This window comes from Bombina bombina, chromosome 12 (assembly GCF_027579735.1).
Source record: "Bombina bombina isolate aBomBom1 chromosome 12, aBomBom1.pri, whole genome shotgun sequence".
Taxonomy (NCBI): Eukaryota; Metazoa; Chordata; class Amphibia; order Anura; family Bombinatoridae; genus Bombina; species Bombina bombina.
Window position 1 is genome coordinate 54,542,484 of NC_069510.1, and position 16,304 is coordinate 54,558,787.

At 39.8% G+C, this 16,304-nt stretch overlaps 1 protein-coding gene across 1 annotated transcript in view; it reads left to right on the top strand.

Annotated features, from left to right (window-relative positions):
* LOC128642832 (discoidin domain-containing receptor 2-like) overlaps positions 1-16,304 on the top strand; it is a 1,143,904-nt gene that overhangs the window by 548,064 nt on the left and 579,536 nt on the right. The window contains exons 7-8 of the mRNA XM_053695673.1: positions 4,546-4,651; positions 9,386-9,572. Of these exons, the coding sequence (XP_053551648.1) occupies positions 4,546-4,651; positions 9,386-9,572 (293 nt within the window). The remainder of the gene's footprint in view (positions 1-4,545; positions 4,652-9,385; positions 9,573-16,304) is intronic.

Sequence of the window (16,304 nt, forward strand, 5' to 3'; positions counted from 1 at the left end):
ACAGGCAGTGGTACCTTCCGTTTAAGTACCTGCCTTGTACCTCCCTTCATCCGTGTACTTTAGCTTTGGTATTGGTATCCCACAAGTAATGGATGATCCGTGGACTGGATACACCTTACAAGAGAAAACATAATTTATGCTTACCTGATAAATTTATTTCTCTTGTGGTGTATCCAGTCCACGGCCCGCCCTGTCATTTTAAGGCAGGTATTTTTTCATTTTTAAACTACAGTCACCACTGCACCCTATGGTTTCTCCTTTCTCTGTTTGTTTTCGGTCGAATGACTGGATATGGCAGTTAGGGGAGGAGCTATATAGACAGCTCTGCTGTGGGTGTCCTCTTGCAACTTCCTGTTGGGAATGAGAATATCCCACAAGTAATGGATGATCCGTGGACTGGATACACCACAAGAGAAATAAATTTATCAGGTAAGCATAAATTATGTTTTTTTTCTGGATTTTCACGAGGATAAGTCTTCTTACCCAGTATGATTTTCTCTAAAATTGTTTATGCACGAAAAGTTCAAACAAAAAAAATTGTTCTACCTTCTTTTAATCCTCTAGAGCGTTAAATATATTTTTTAAGCTACTAAGGATTCCAAACTAATGCCTAGATTTAGAGTTTTGCGGCCAAAGGGGTGCGTTAGCTACGCATGCTTTTTTTCCCCCGCACCTTTTAAATACCGCTGGTATTTAGAGTTTACAGAATGGCTTGGTTTTCAGTGTGTTAGGCTCCAAAAAGGGAGCGTAGAGCATAATTTAACGCCACTAACACCCCCCTAAGTTAAATATAATTTAAATCTAACGAAATAAATTAACTATTATTAAATAAATTATTCCTATTTAAAGCTAAATACTTACCTGTAAAATAAACCCTAATATAGCTACAATATAACGAATAATTATATTGTAGCTATTTTAGGATTAATATTTATTTTACAGGCAACTTTGTATTTATTTTAACCAGGTACAATAGCTATTAAATAGTTAAGAACTATTTAATAGCTAAAATAGTTAAAATAATTACAAAATCACCTGTAAAATAAATCCTAACCTAAGTTACAATTAAACCTAACACTACAATATCAATAAATTAATTAAATAAAATACCTACAATTATCTTCAATTAAACCTAACACTACACTATCAATACATTAATTAAATACAATATCTACAAATAAATACAATGAAATAAACTAACTAAAGTACAAAAAATAAAAAAGAACTAAGTCACAAAAAATAAAAAAATATTTACAAACATTAGAAAAATATTACAACAATTTAAAACTAATTACACCTACTCTAAGCCCCCTAATAAAATAACAAAGCCCCCCAAAATAAAAAAATGCCCTACCCTATTCTAAATTAAAAAAGTTCAAAGCTCTTTTACCTTACCAGCCCTGAAAAGGGCCATTTGCGGGGCATGCCCCAAAGAATTCAGCTCTTTTGCCTGTAAAAAAAACACATACAATACCCCCCCCAACATTACAACCCACCACCCACATACCCCTAATCTAACCCAAACCCCCCTTAAATAAACCTAACACTAAGCCCCTGAAGATCTTCCTACCTTATCTTCACCATACCAGGTTCACCGATCCGTCCTCGGAAGTCTTGATCCAAGCCTCGGAAGTGTTGATCCAAGCCCAAGCGGGGGGCTGAAGAGTGACGTCCATCCTCGGGCTGAAGTCTGGATCGGAATTAAGGTAGGAATATTCTGATTGGCTGATGGAATCAGCCAATCAGAATCAAGTTCAATCCGATTGGCTGATCCAATCAGCCAATCAGATTGAGCTTGCATTCTATTGGCTGATCGGAACAGCCAATAGAATGCGAGCTCAATCTGATTGGCTGATTGGATCAGCCAATCGGATTGAACTTGATTCTGATTGGCTGATTCCATCAGCCAATCAGAATATTCCTACCTTAATTCCGATTGGCTGATAGAATCCTATCAGCCAATCGGAATTCGAGGGACGCCATCTTGGATGACGTCCCTTAAAGGAACCTTCATTCGGCGAGTAGGCGTCGGTTGAAGAGGTTGGATCCGCGTTGGTTGGAAAGAAGATGGCTCCGCTCCGCTCCAGAAGAAAGAAGATTGAAGATGCGGCTTGATAGAAGACTTCATCCCGATGATGGACTTCCGACTTCAGCCCGATGATGGATTTCTTCAGCCGCCGCTTGGATCCAGACTTCAGCCCGAGGATGGACTCTCACTCTTCAGCCCCCCGCTTGGGCTTGGATCAACACTTCCAAGGCTTGGATCAAGACTTCCGAGGACGGATTGGTGAACCTTGTATGGTGAAGATAAGGTAGGAAGATCTTCAGGGGCTTAGTGTTAGGTTTATTTAAGGGGGGTTTGGGTTAGATTAGGGGTATATGGGTGGTGGGTTGTAATGTTGGGGGGGTATTGTATGTGTTTTTTTTTACAGGCAAAAGAGCTGAATTCTTTGGGGCATGCCCCGCAAATGGCCCAAATGTACCTGGTTAAAATAAATACAAAGTTACCTGTAAAATAAATATAAATCCTAAAATAGCTACAATATAATTATTATTTATATTGTAGCTATATTAGGGTTTATTTTACAGGTAAGTATTTAGCTTTAAATAGGAATAATTTATATAATAAGAGTTAATTTATTTCGTTAGATTTAAATTATATTTAACTTAGGGGGGTGTTAGTGTTAGGGTTAGACTTAGCTTTAGGGGTTAAAAAATTTATTAGAATAGCGGTGAGCTCCGGTCGGCAGATTAGGGGTTAATGTTTGAAGTTAGGTGTCGGCGATGTTAGGGAGGGCAGATTAGGGGTTAATACTATTTCTTATAGGGTTATTGAGGCGGGAGTGAGGCGGATTAAGGGTTAATAACTTTATTATAGTAGCGGTGCGGTCCGCTCGGCAGATTAGGGGTTAATAAGTGTAGGTAGGTGGCGGCGACGTTGTGGGGGGCAGATTAGGGGTTAATAAATATAATATAGGGGTCGGCGGTGTTAGGGGCAGCAGATTAGGGGTACATAAGGATAACGTAGGTGGCGGCGCTTTGCGGTCGGCAGATTAGGGGTTAATTATTGTAGGTAGCTGGCGGCGACGTTGTGGGGGGCAGATTAGAGGTTAATAAATATAATATAGGGGTCGGCGGTGTTAGGGGCAGCAGATTAGGGGTACATAAGGATAACGTAGGTGGCGGTCGGCAGATTAGGGGTTAAAAAATTTTAATCGAGTGGCGGCGATGTGGGGGGGCCTCGGTTTAGGGGTACATAGGTAGTTTATGGGTGTTAGTGTACTGTAGAGCACAGTAGTTAAGAGCTTTATGAACCGGCGTTAGCCCAAAAAGCTCTTAACTACTGACTTTTTTCTGCGGCTGGAGTTTGGTCGTTAGATTTCTAACGCTCACTTCAGCCACGACTCTAAATACCGGCGAAAGATCCCATTGAAAAGATAGGATACGCAATTGACGTAAGGGGATCTGCGGTATGGAAAAGTCGCGGCTGGAAAGTGAGCGTTAGACCCTTTCCTGACTGACTCCAAATACCAGAGGGCGTTAAAAACCAGCATTAGTAGCCTCTAACGCTGGTTTTCACGGCTACCGCCCAACTCTAAATCTAGGCGTATGTTAATTTTGTTTGTTCTCTATTCTGGTTTCCAAACAGGCAGAACACTGCTGGTAGCTTTAGCTCTTGGGTCAATCAAGTGATTTTCAGAACTTCTTAGTGGCCGGAAGTCTCCTCCTAGGCATATCTCAGCTCAATCTTTCAGTTCACTTGCTACTTCCTTTGATGTCATAAATTATGCATTAATTGGAGCGGAATTGTAAATCTGCAACATGTCTTCTCTGCATACATTCTTTAAAGATTTTCTGTTTTGATGTATTTGTTTTTTGGGAGACTTTTTTTGGAGGGAACGGCTTCAGGCCACAGGGACTGACAAATAGGAACTGAATTATTCTGTCCCTCCCTTTCCTTCAAATGGACTCTCAGCTTGGGTATTAAATCCCACATGTTAGAATTGCTATGATAAGAATCATCTTACAAAAGAAATCAAAATTTATGCTTACCTGATAAATTCTTTTCTTTGATGATAATAAGAGTCCATAGGCCCTGCCTGTTCAAATTTTGGATGACAGTTCTAATTTTCCCCTATGTAGTCCCTGCTTTTGTCTTTCCTGCTTATCTGGTTCCTTTTTTCTGCTGTACATTAAACTGAGGAGAGAGATGAGGTGGGAAGGGAATAAAGCTCTTGTATAGTTTCTCGGCCTCCTCCTAGTGGCAGGGAGTATATCCCACATGTTATGGAATTCCTATGGACTCTTATCATCCTGAAAGAAAATAATTTATCAGATAAGCATACATTTTGATTTTGTGGTGGATGGGAAAGAGAACCTATTTGAAAGATGTTCCCACTGCAGATTTGAGTACAAGGAACTCTCTCAAGTCCCCTTTAAGTCAAAATTGCACATTTTCAATGAATTAAATATTTCCTGTTAATGGATCCTGAGAACGGTGTATTCCGCTACATTTTCATACTTTTTTTTATTTACATTTTTTAGATGGTCTGACCTCATACAGTGTTCCAGAAGGAGAGATCTTTGTGTCGCCTGGCTATCCAATTGCATACTTGAATGATTCCACTTATGATGGATACCTGGAAAAAAGGTAACAAGCATCTGTGCAAAATAGAGATGAGGGTATTTGAGAAAATCAATTTAAAGGGACAGTATACTGTAAAATTGTTTTTCCCGTAATGTGCTTCCAATTACTTTTTTTTACCAAAGAGTATAAAATGTATGAGAATTAGCTTTTTAAGGTTTATTTGTGTATATTTAATAGCCGATTTTGTGTTTTGAAGTCCCAAACTAATACAATGGGTTGAGCTTTTAAGTATAATCAGATCTCAGTACTTTATCACATTGTGTACATATACCTGCTTCTTTGGGGTCAATTTATGAAATGTCTGTCCGACATGATCCGATCAGCGGATCATGTCCGACAGACATAGCTGAATGCGGAGAGCAATACGTTCTCCGCATTCAGCATTGCACCAGCAGCTCTTGTGAACTGCTGGTGCAATGCCGCCCCCTGCAGATTCGCAGCCAATTGGCCGCTAGCAGGGGGTGTCAATCAACCTGATCGTATTCGATCCTTTTGATTTCACACGATCTTTGTCCGTCTCCTCAGAGCAGACAGACAGGTTATGGAGCAACGGTCTGCTGCTTCATAACTGATGTTTCTGGCGAGTCTGAAGGCTTACACGGCCCTTCATCTTATATCTGTCCGTAAACAAAAGACCAATACTTGGAGAGAACAATAAAAAAATAACATTCTATTCCCTTATCTCTTCTATACCGTCTGGTAATGTAATTTCTTCTGCTGGCTGTGTTTACACAGCTTATCTATTGCTTGGACCTAAGGCCAAAAACTTTCAAATTTCAATATAAGGGTAAAGGAAATACTTTTAAACTTTTACTCTCCAGCAGGTAAAGTGGATCATTGGTAACAAATTAAAGAGGAGAACATTTTTGAGTAAACTGTCCCTTTAAGTGTCATTTTTGCACAAACTTTTCTGGCGCTCCATTATAAATTCCTTAGCAGGTTTGCAATAGTCATGCTTTAAAACTGTTAAAATGTCTGTTTAAATGTGCACAAGAGCGTGCATACAAGTTCTAACAAACACCATTACAAGTTTTTCGCTAAACAGGGTGCGAAACGAACGCAACAAAAGTTGCTTTATTTCACCCTCCATAGCGCTGCCATTACGAGTTTCTGAAAAGTCTACTTGTGCATGCGATATGGTGGCGTTAAGCTCCATACCGCACAAAAGCCAAGGACTGCTTTGACATGCTTGTGCACGCTTTCCCCCATAGACATCCATGGGGAGAGAGTTTTTAAAAAAACACCTGAAGTGCGGAATGAAAAATCTCTGTAACGTAACCCCATTGATGTCTATGGGGAAAAAAAGTTATGTTTAAACCTAACACCCTAACATTAACCCCAAGTCTAAACACCCCTAATCTGCTGCCCCCGACATCGCTGCCACTATAATAAAGTTATTAACCCCTAATCTGCCACCCCTGACACTAATAAAAGTTATTAACCCCTATTCCGCCGTTCCCGACATCGCCAACACTATAATAAAGTTATTAACCACTATTCCGCCGCTCCCGACATCCCCGACACTATAATAAAGTTATTAACCCCCTATTCCGTCGCTCCCCGACACCGCCGCCACTATAATAAAGTTATTAACCCCTAATCTGCCGCTCCCTGACATCGCCGCCACTAAAAAAAGTTATTAACCCCTAAACCTCCAGCCTCCCACATTTCCGCCACTAAGTAAACCTATTAACCCCTAAGCTGCCGGCCCCCCACATCGCAAAACACTAACTTAAAATATTAAATCCTAAACCTAACACCCCCCCTAACTTTAATCTAAAATTACAATATAACTCTATTTAAATAAAGAAAAAAACTTACCTGTGAAATAAATATAAACCTAACATTAAACTATAAATTAACCTAACATACCTAATCTAATAAAATTAAAAAAATACTACCAATTAAAATATCTAAATTACAAATCTAAAAAAACCTAACACTACGAAAAAAATTATAAAATCTTAATTACAACTAAAAAAAAAACAAATCCTACGAAAAATTTAAATAATCTAAGTTTACCAAAAATAATTAACACTAAAATCACGAAAAATAAAAAACACTAAGATTACAAAAAATAAACAAAATTATCAAAAATAAAAACAAGTACACCTAATCTAATAGCCCTATAAAAATAAAAAGCTCCCTCAAAATCAAAACACCCCCTATCCTACAATAAACTACTAATAGCCCTTAAAAGGGCATTTTGTAGGGCATTGCCCTAAAGAAATGAGCTCTTTTAAATGTAAAAAAATACAAAGTCCCCCCAAAATAAAAAAACCTAACTCTAAAAAACTAAGCTACCCATTGCCCCTAAAGGTGCATTTGTATGGGCATTGCCCTTAAAAGGGCATTTAACTATTTTACATTGCCCTTAAAAGCGCATTCATCTCTTTTTCAAAGCCCAAACCCAAATCTTAAACCCCCCCCCAAAAACAAAACATAAAACTAACATTAACCCCAGAAGATCTACTCACGGTTTCTGAAGTCCGGACATCCATCTCCATCCAGGCGGCGAGGTCTTCATCCAGGTGGCAAGGACTTCATCCATCCCGGGGGCGTCTTCTATCTTCATTCCGGCTGCGCAGAGCAGAGCCATCCTGGAAGCCGATGCCATCCTGCTCGGAGCATCCTCTAATACGGTCGCCGCTGTACACTGAAGTTGAATACAAGGTAGCCATTTCAAAATGGCATACCTTGCGTTCCTATTAGATGATTTGATTCTTCAAATTCAAATCAGCAAATAGGATGAGAACTTCTGAAATCCTATAGGCTGATTTGAACAACCAATAGGATTTCAGTAGCTCTCATCCTATTGGCTGATTTGATTTTTAAGAATCATATCAGCCAATAGAAATGCAAGGTATGCCATTTTGAAACGGCTACCTTGCATTCAACTTCAGTCTACAGCGGGGACCGTATGAAGAGGACACTCCGCGCAGGATGGCATCAGCTTCCAGGATGGCTTTGCTTCGCCTGCCAGGATCAGGATAGAAGATGCCCCCAGGATGGATGAAGAACTCGCCGCCTGAATGAAGACCTCACTGCTTGTATGGAGATGGATGTCCAGACTTCAGAAACCGTGAGTAGATCTTCTGGGGTTAGTGTTAGTTTTTTTTTTTAAGATTAGGGTTTGGGCTTTGAAAAAGAGCTAAATTCCCTTTTAAGGGCAATGCCCATACAAATGCCCCTTTAGGGGCAATGGGTAGCATAGGTTTTTCTTAGAGTTAGGTTTTTTATTTTGGGGGGTTGGCTGGGTGGGGGGTTTTACTGTTGGGGGGACTTCGTATTTTTTAACAGGTAAAAGAGCTGATTTCTTTAGGGCAATGCCCTACAAAAGGTCCTTTTAAGGGCTATTGGTAGTTTATTGTAGGCTAGGGGGGTGTTTTTATTTTTTTGGGGGGGGTTATTTTTAATGGGCTATTAGATTAGGTGTAATTGTTTTTATTTTTGATAATTTCGTTTATTTTTTTGTAATCTTACTGTTTTTTATTTTTTGTGATTTTAGTGTTAATTATTTTTGGTAAACTTAGTTTATTTAAATTTTTCGTAGAATTTGTTTTGTTTTTTAGTTGTAATTTAGATTTTTTTAATTTTTTCGTAGTGTTAGGTTTTTTTAAATTTGTAATTTAGATATTTTAATTGGTAGGTTTTTTTATTTTATAAGAATAGTTATGTTAGGTTAATTTATAGTTTAAGATTTATATTTATTTCACAGGTAAGTTTTTTTTTATTTAAATAGAGTTATATTGTAATTTTAATTTAAAGTTAGGGGGGTGTTAGGTTTAGGGGTTAATAGTTTAATTTAGTGTTTTGCAATATGGGGGGCCGGCGGTTTTGGGGTTAATAGGTTTATTTAGTGGTGGAGATGTGGGAGGCCGGAGGTTTAGGAGGTTAATAGGTTTATTTAGTGGCAGCTATGTCGGGGAGCAGTGGAATAGGGGTTAACAACTTTATTATAGTGGCGGCGATGTCGGGGTGCTGGGAAATAGGGATTAATATATTTAAATAGTGTTTTGGCGATGTGGGTGGGCGGAGATTAGGGGTTTATAGGTTTAATTTAGTGTTTGCGATGCGGGAGGGCGGCGGTTTAGGGGTTAATAGGTAGTTTATGGGTGTTATTGTACTTTGTAACAGTTTAGTTATGAGTTTTGTGAAACATTTTTGTTACACAAAATCCATAACTACTGCTCTCAGATGGCGGTATGGATCGTGTCGGCATAGGCTATAACCCAAACATTTTAGCCTCACCGCACAACCTGTAATACCGGCGCTATGGAAATCCCACACAAAAACGTAATTTTTTTGAGTGCGGTATTCACATTGCGTTACAGGCTTAAATGCATGCTCTATCTAAATCTTGAAAGACAATTTTTGATTTACATTACCCTTTAACCCCTTTGTTAGCAGGAATTTCATAGAAAAACTCGTGCAAACTACTGGAGAATTTTTAGCATTTTAGTCATTGATTGTGCTTCATTACCATATGACTGCAGATGCTTGAAGCCCACAAGAAACAAGTTTTGATTGTCACTTGACAACAGAGACTGCTCGGGCTTCCAGCATTATGGACCCAGATCTAACTTATGCAGTACGATGGGCTATGTACTACATGACTTAGATCTACGTCCATATGGGCGAAGAGGTATTTTGTTCTTAAACCTCAAGCTGGTACTATCTGCACGTGATCCCCTATTGTTATATCTCATTCTAACTCATACTCTTGCTGGAATGCAGGCGTCTATTTGGTGGTCTGGGTCAGCTGACAGATGGTGTGCAGGGATTGGATGATTTCTCTCGTAGTCATCAATACCGTGTCTGGCCTGGCTATGACTATGTTGGATGGAGGAATGAAAGCACAAGCAGCGGATATGTAGAGATTGAGTTCCACTTTGATAGACTTCGAAACTTTACTTCTATGAAGGTAACTGCTCAGATCTTGAGTAAGTGTGATATGCAGGTTTATTGGTCACCTGGCTAACAATATTTCATAGTAGCATATGAAACAAAATATCCATTAGTAACTAAAGTTTATTTATGTATTTATTTTTGCTTGAATCTTTAAGGGATAGTAAACTCAAAATTAGAATTACATGGTCTGTCTGAAGCATGAAATTTTAAACCACTTTCATTTTTACTTCTATAATATAATTTGCTTCATTCTCTTGGTATCATTTATTAAGAAGTAAACCTAGGACCTCAGGAGCATGTACGTGTTGTTAGTACTCTATGAGCTATATTACGAGTGTAACTGTTGCTCGCAAGCGATAAGGGTTTTTTCTTTCTATGGTGGTGAGAGTCCACAAAATCCTTACTCTTGGGATTTTCAAGACCAGGAGGAGGCAAAGACGCCTTATACCAGAGTTTTCAAATATCCCTTCCTTTTCACTTTCCCACTCAGTAGTTCTTTGCCTTTTTAAGGAGAAGGCAAGGGTTAAGGTGCTCAAAATTTATTGAAGAAAATCAGGGATATTAATCCCAATTTTTCCCCTCAATGGTAAGTACCTGGAAGAGAGGGATTTAGGAGAGTACTGGCTGTGCAGTGTAAATCTTCTCTCTGGAGTTGTGGTCACAAGCCTGCCATGGATGTTGCTGGGATAGTTTTTTTTTGCCTCCTCCTGGCTTATGCAGATGTACTCACTCAATATATCCTGAACTGTTAATTACTGCACTGGATGGGTTTTTTACTGTTTCCTCAAGATTCCATATATGGGGAGGATCAGTGGAGTGGGCTTTTGCTGGGTAAGTCCCTAATTTAGCCCACAGAGCCCGCAGGCTATCAGTAAGGTACAATGGATATTGTGTATAATAGCCAATTTTAGCAGCTCAGTATGACAGCAGGCTGCAGCACTAACTTAGCCCAATTATATTATGGCAATATACACCTTCTGTACAGCACTATATTAAAGGTATGCAATTGGTAAATTGTGAACCGTGTATACTGGGGGCTGAAAGTTTGTATTTGGGGGCAATGTATGTTAATATTGCCACTTTAATTGCCCCTTTAAGAACTGAATCATCATTGCGAGTTGAAATCGCTGTCTCTAAGCCACCTTTACATTGCCGCTAATGCTATCAGAGCTACTGGATTAAGAGGGGCTGATGCAGGTTTGTGAAATGTGCGCAAACAGCACTGGGGCTAGAAAGCTAGGATTTTCCCCCAACAACTCCGGTTAGCACACCCTTTTTCCCACTGTCTTCAACTCTTGGTCGGCAGCCATAGTCAGCAGCATGCAGGGTGATTGGAGCAGCACGATTCCTCTGGAGGGGTAGGATTGACCCTACTCTAGTAGCTATTGGGGTGAGATAATAATGTTGACTTTATTAAAAACACAGCTGTGGTTTTTGGGCTAATTAGAGCGGTTTACCGCTACCATACTGTTTTCATATTCTGAAGTCTTAAAGGTGGTTAATAGTTTTATATAAATTTGTACTGTTTTAGGGGACATCTAATGTTTAGTATGATATGTGAGGCCTTGCAATTGCTTCTGTAGAATCTAGTTTGATCCCTTTCCCTCTGTAATAATAATTTCCCTGGGCGGTGGGGAATTTTGTTTTACAATTAGGCAACTATTTTGTCCATATGTAGCAAGTCTGCTAACCAGGTATATTGTGGTAATGTACCTGTACTACTTCTTAAAGGGACACCCCAGTCAAAATTAAACTTTCATGACTCAGATAGCGCAGCAATTTTAAACAACTTTCCAATTTACTTCCATTAAAAAAAATGCACAGTCTTTTTATATTTAAACTTTTTGAGTCACCAGCTCCTACTGAGCATGTGCAAGAATTCACAGAACAAGCGTATATGCATTTGTGATGGCTGTCACATGGTACGTGTATGCATTTGTGATTGGCTGATGGCTATCACATGGTACAGGGGGAGTGAAAATAGACATAACTTTTAAAATTGTTATAAAAAAATCTGCTATTCATTTGAAGTTCAGACTATGGGGCATATTTATCAAGCTCTGTACGGTCCACTGCTCCATAAACTGTCTGCCTGCTCTGAGGTGGCAGACAGACATTGCCAGAAATCAGCCAGATCGAATACAATCGGGTTGATTGACACCCCCTGCTAGCGGCCAATTGGCCGCAAACCTGCAGGGGGGGGCATTGCACCAGTAGTTCCCAAGAACTGCTGGTGCAATGATAAATGCTGAGAGCGTATGCTGTCGGCATTTATCGATGTGCAGCAGACATGATCCGCAATATCGTATCATGTCGGCTCGCACATTAATAAATAAGGCCCCTAAGTGATATTGCATTGTCTTGTTATCTTGCATTTGTTGATTATGCAAATCTACTGTGTTGACTGGTCCTTTAAAGGGACAGTATACACCAATTTTCATATAACCACATGTAATAGACACTTCTATAAAGAAGAATATGCACAGATAAACATCCAGTATAAAACCTTTTAAAACCTTAACCTCCTAGTTTAGCACTGTTGATAAGGTTAGGTAAAACGAGAAGAGCAGACATCCCCCCTCCCTGCATATGAAAAGACAAATAACATAAACAGGAGTCAGCAGGAGTCTGTAAAAACATGTATATAACTGACGCTGTGGGCCTGGTTAGGAGTCTGAAAATCAGCACAATTTTTTTTAAAAATAAGCAAAACTGCATTTTTTAAAAATCACAACCAGATGGGCTATATAAATGGATAATGTACAAAACATTTATGCAAAAAACAATCTAGTGTACAATCTCCCTTTAAGGCTAATGTTTTTTCTAATCGTGATTTCTTGTGTTGGTACTAAGGCAACTGCATTATTCTATTATTTATTTATTATTATGCTAAATTCAGTAAATTGCTTGGTGGTCAACTAACAATTCAAAAAGAAAACAAGGGGCACCTCATAGTGTTTTTCTGCTATTAGGAAGTGAAGAAATAATGTAAAAGTGCACACTCACAATTTCCTGCAGTATGGAAGAACTTGCTGAGAATGTTAAATGCAAATTTTGGATAGGACTGAGAATCATACATGAGCAAAGGTAGGGGTTAGATAAATATGTAGGTTCCGGTCCAGACCACTAGCGGCACACATAGGACACTTGAAGTGACATAAAAATCAGCCAGAACAACCTCTGTGATATGCAGCTGGAGACCAGTTAGCTGACCACTGTAAAGGGGTATATTTTTCATTGTGCGAGCGGACATAATACGATGTAGCGTATCATGTCTGCCGCACATCGATAAATGCCGACAGCATATGCTGTCGGTATTTTTCATTGCACCAGCAGTTCTTGTGAACTGCTGGTGCAATGTCGCCCCCTGCAGATTCACGGCCAATCGGCCACTAGCAGGGGGTTTCAATCAACCCGATCGGGTTGATTTCTGTCCGCGGCCTCAGAGCAGGTGGACAGGTTTTGGAGCAGCGGTCTTTAGACCGCTGCTTCATAACTTGTGTTTCTTCGCGGAAACAAGGTGCATCAAGCTACATACAGAGCTTAATAAATTGACCCCTTAGTGTCAGCCTGTCTGATTTGCACAGGTGCCACCAAAATTGTGAGTGTGCACTTTTACATTATTTCTTTACTTCTTAAGAGCATAAAAACACTATGAGGCCGAATTATCAAACTCCGAATGGAGCTTGATGCCCCTGTTTCTTCATGGAAACAGAAGTTATGAAACAGAGGTCTAAAGACCGCTGCTCCATAACTTGTCCGCTGCCTCTGAGGCTGCGGTCTTCAATCTGCCCGATTCTATACAATCGGGCTGATTGACTCCGCCTGCTAGCGGCCAATTGGCCGCTAATCTGCAGGGGGCAGCTTTGCACAAGCAGTTCCCCAGAACTGCTTGTGCAATGATAAATGCCAACAGCGTAAGCGGTCGGCATTTATCGATGTGTGGTGGACATGATACGCTACATCGTACCATGTCCGTCCGCACTGTAATAAATTGGCCCCTACGAGGCGCCCCTGGTTTTATTTTTTAATTTTTAGAGCCGACCCTTTCATCTGGTTGTCGAAGCAGAGCTTGCCTTGTACCCTAATATTACTCATCTTTTGGGACAATTTTTTATTGTATACTTAAATTGGACATTGATTTATTTATATACATCATTGGTTTTGATTTTTTTGAACTTATCACTTGAACTCACCATTTACAAACCATTATTGCTTTTGACATTTTGTACTTATTTTTTAATAATTTTATTTCACTGTTGTTGTAAGACAAATCACTGTCACGTTTATTATCTGATTTATTGTTACCATTTATTCGCATCACATTGGGAGTGCGCCCCCTTAGGGTTTCTATTCCCGATTTTCCTAGAATTTTTGAATTTTACTAACAGTCACTTAACTTATTGTAAATTATGGGAATTGTGATTATGCTAATACATATTGCTTTGTGTATATTTCAGTAAATTGCTTGACTGCTAGTCTTCTGACTGCTCTTTTTTCTGTAATTTATGTGAATTATTCTTCAGTAGCCTAATCTATTACATATTACTCGTCTTATGGGACAGACGCCTCATATGCTTACAATTTGGTTACTGTCTGAATACAGTCCTAGGGGGTAGATTTACCATAGGTCGAGCAGATATGATTCACTGTAGCGAATCATGTCTGCTCAATTCGCTATATGCCGACAGCATATTATGTTGGCATTTAACATTGCACAAGCATTTCTTGTGAAATGCTTGTGCAATGCAACCCCCGCTCACCTGCAGCCAATCTGCCACTAGCAGGGGGTGTCAATCAACCCGATCAGGATGATTTCTGTCCGCCACCTAAAAGGTGGGGGAGAAGTTAAGGAGCAGATGTCTTACAACCTCTGCTTCTTAACTTTCATTTCAGGTGGACCTGCTTGGTAAATCTACCCCCTAGATTGATCTAGGGTATACAGCTGTATCTGCTTTTGACCTGTATTGCAGTTTTAGGGCTCCATTTATCAAGCATTGGATGCCGATTCGGAAGCCCATAATTTCAGGCTCGCCTTTTAGGTGGTGTATTGAAATCATCCCGATCCAATACAATGAGGATGATTGATAGCCCCTGCTAGCGGCCAATTGGCCGCCAGTGAGTAGGGGGCGGCATTGCACAAGTATGTCCGCCTGCAGTGATAGACCTTAGTGTATACCACAGTATTTGCTTAAATGTTATGTTGCAGTTCTAGTTTATACCACTGTATCTACTTAAATAATGCATTGCAGGTCTAGTGTATACTGCAATATCTGTTCAAATTCTGTATTGCAGTTATAGTGTATACCGCAGTAGCAGCGTAAATAAGGTTTTGCAGGTCTAGTGTATACTGCATATCTGCTTATATTCTGATTTGCAGTTCTTGGTATACCACAGTATCTGCTTATACATGGCATTGCAAAGTCTAGTGTATTCCATAATATCTGCTTATGTTTAGTATTGCAATTCTAGTGTATACTGCAGTATCTACTTATATATCACATTGTAGGTCTAGCGTGTATTACAGTGTCTGCTTGATTTCTGTATTGCAGATTGGTGTATGCTGCTATTTCTGTGTTCAGTTATTGTGTATTCTGCAGTATCTGCTTATATATTGTATTGCAGGTCTAGGATATACTGCTCTATCTTCTTCAACTATGTTTCGCAGTTCTTGTGTAGACCACAGTATGGTATTGCAGGTCTAGTGTTTTCCACTGTATTTTCTTCAATCCTGTATTGCAGTTCTGGATCTTCTTCAACTATGTTTCGCAGTTCTTGTGTAGACCACAGTATGGTATTGCAGGTCTAGTGTTTTCCACTGTATTTTCTTCAATCCTGTATTGCAGTTCTGGATCTTCTTCAACTATGTTTCGCAGTTCTTGTGTAGACCACAGTATGGTATTGCAGGTCTAGTGTTTTCCACTGTATTTTCTTCAATCCTGTATTGCAGTTCTGGATGTTACTGCAGTATCTGATTTAATCCTACATTGCAGTTTCAGAGTATACCACAGTAACTGCTTTCCTCCTGTATTTCAGTTTGAGGTATACCGCAGTAACGGCCTAAAGCCAGCATTCCAGTTTTAAGGTGTACTGCAGTGACTGCTTTTAGCCTGTTTTGAAGGTCTAGGTCTACCACAGTATCTGATTCAATGCTGCATTGCAGTATGTGGCATATTCCACAGATATGCTTATATACTGTATGACAGCTCTAATGTATACCATTATGTTTAGTAAAATGTGGTATTGCAATCCTCTGCAGTAACTGTTTCTAGCCTGAGTTGCAGTTATCTGTATCTAGTTATTCCTATAGTGCAGGTCTGAGGTGCACTGCAGCATCTGTTTAATTTCAGTATTGCAATTCTTTCCTATTCTGCAGTATTTGGCCCCTATTTATCAAATGTCTTGCAGACCTGATCCGACAGTGCGGATCAGGTCAGCAATACATCGCTGAATGCTGAGAGCAATACGCTGTCCGTATTCAGCATTGCACCAGCAGCTCACAAGAGCTGCTGGTGCAACGCTGCCCCCTGCAGACTCATGGCCAATGGGCCGCCAGCAGGGGGGTGTCAATCAACCCGATCATACTCGATCGGGTTGATTTCCGGCGATTCCTGTCCGCCTGCTCAGAGCAGGCGGACAGGGTTATGGAGCAGCGGTCTTTGTGACCACTGCTTCATAACTGCTGTTTCTGGTGAGTCTGAAGACTCGCCAGAAACACGGGCCATCGGCCCATCAAGCTCCTTTT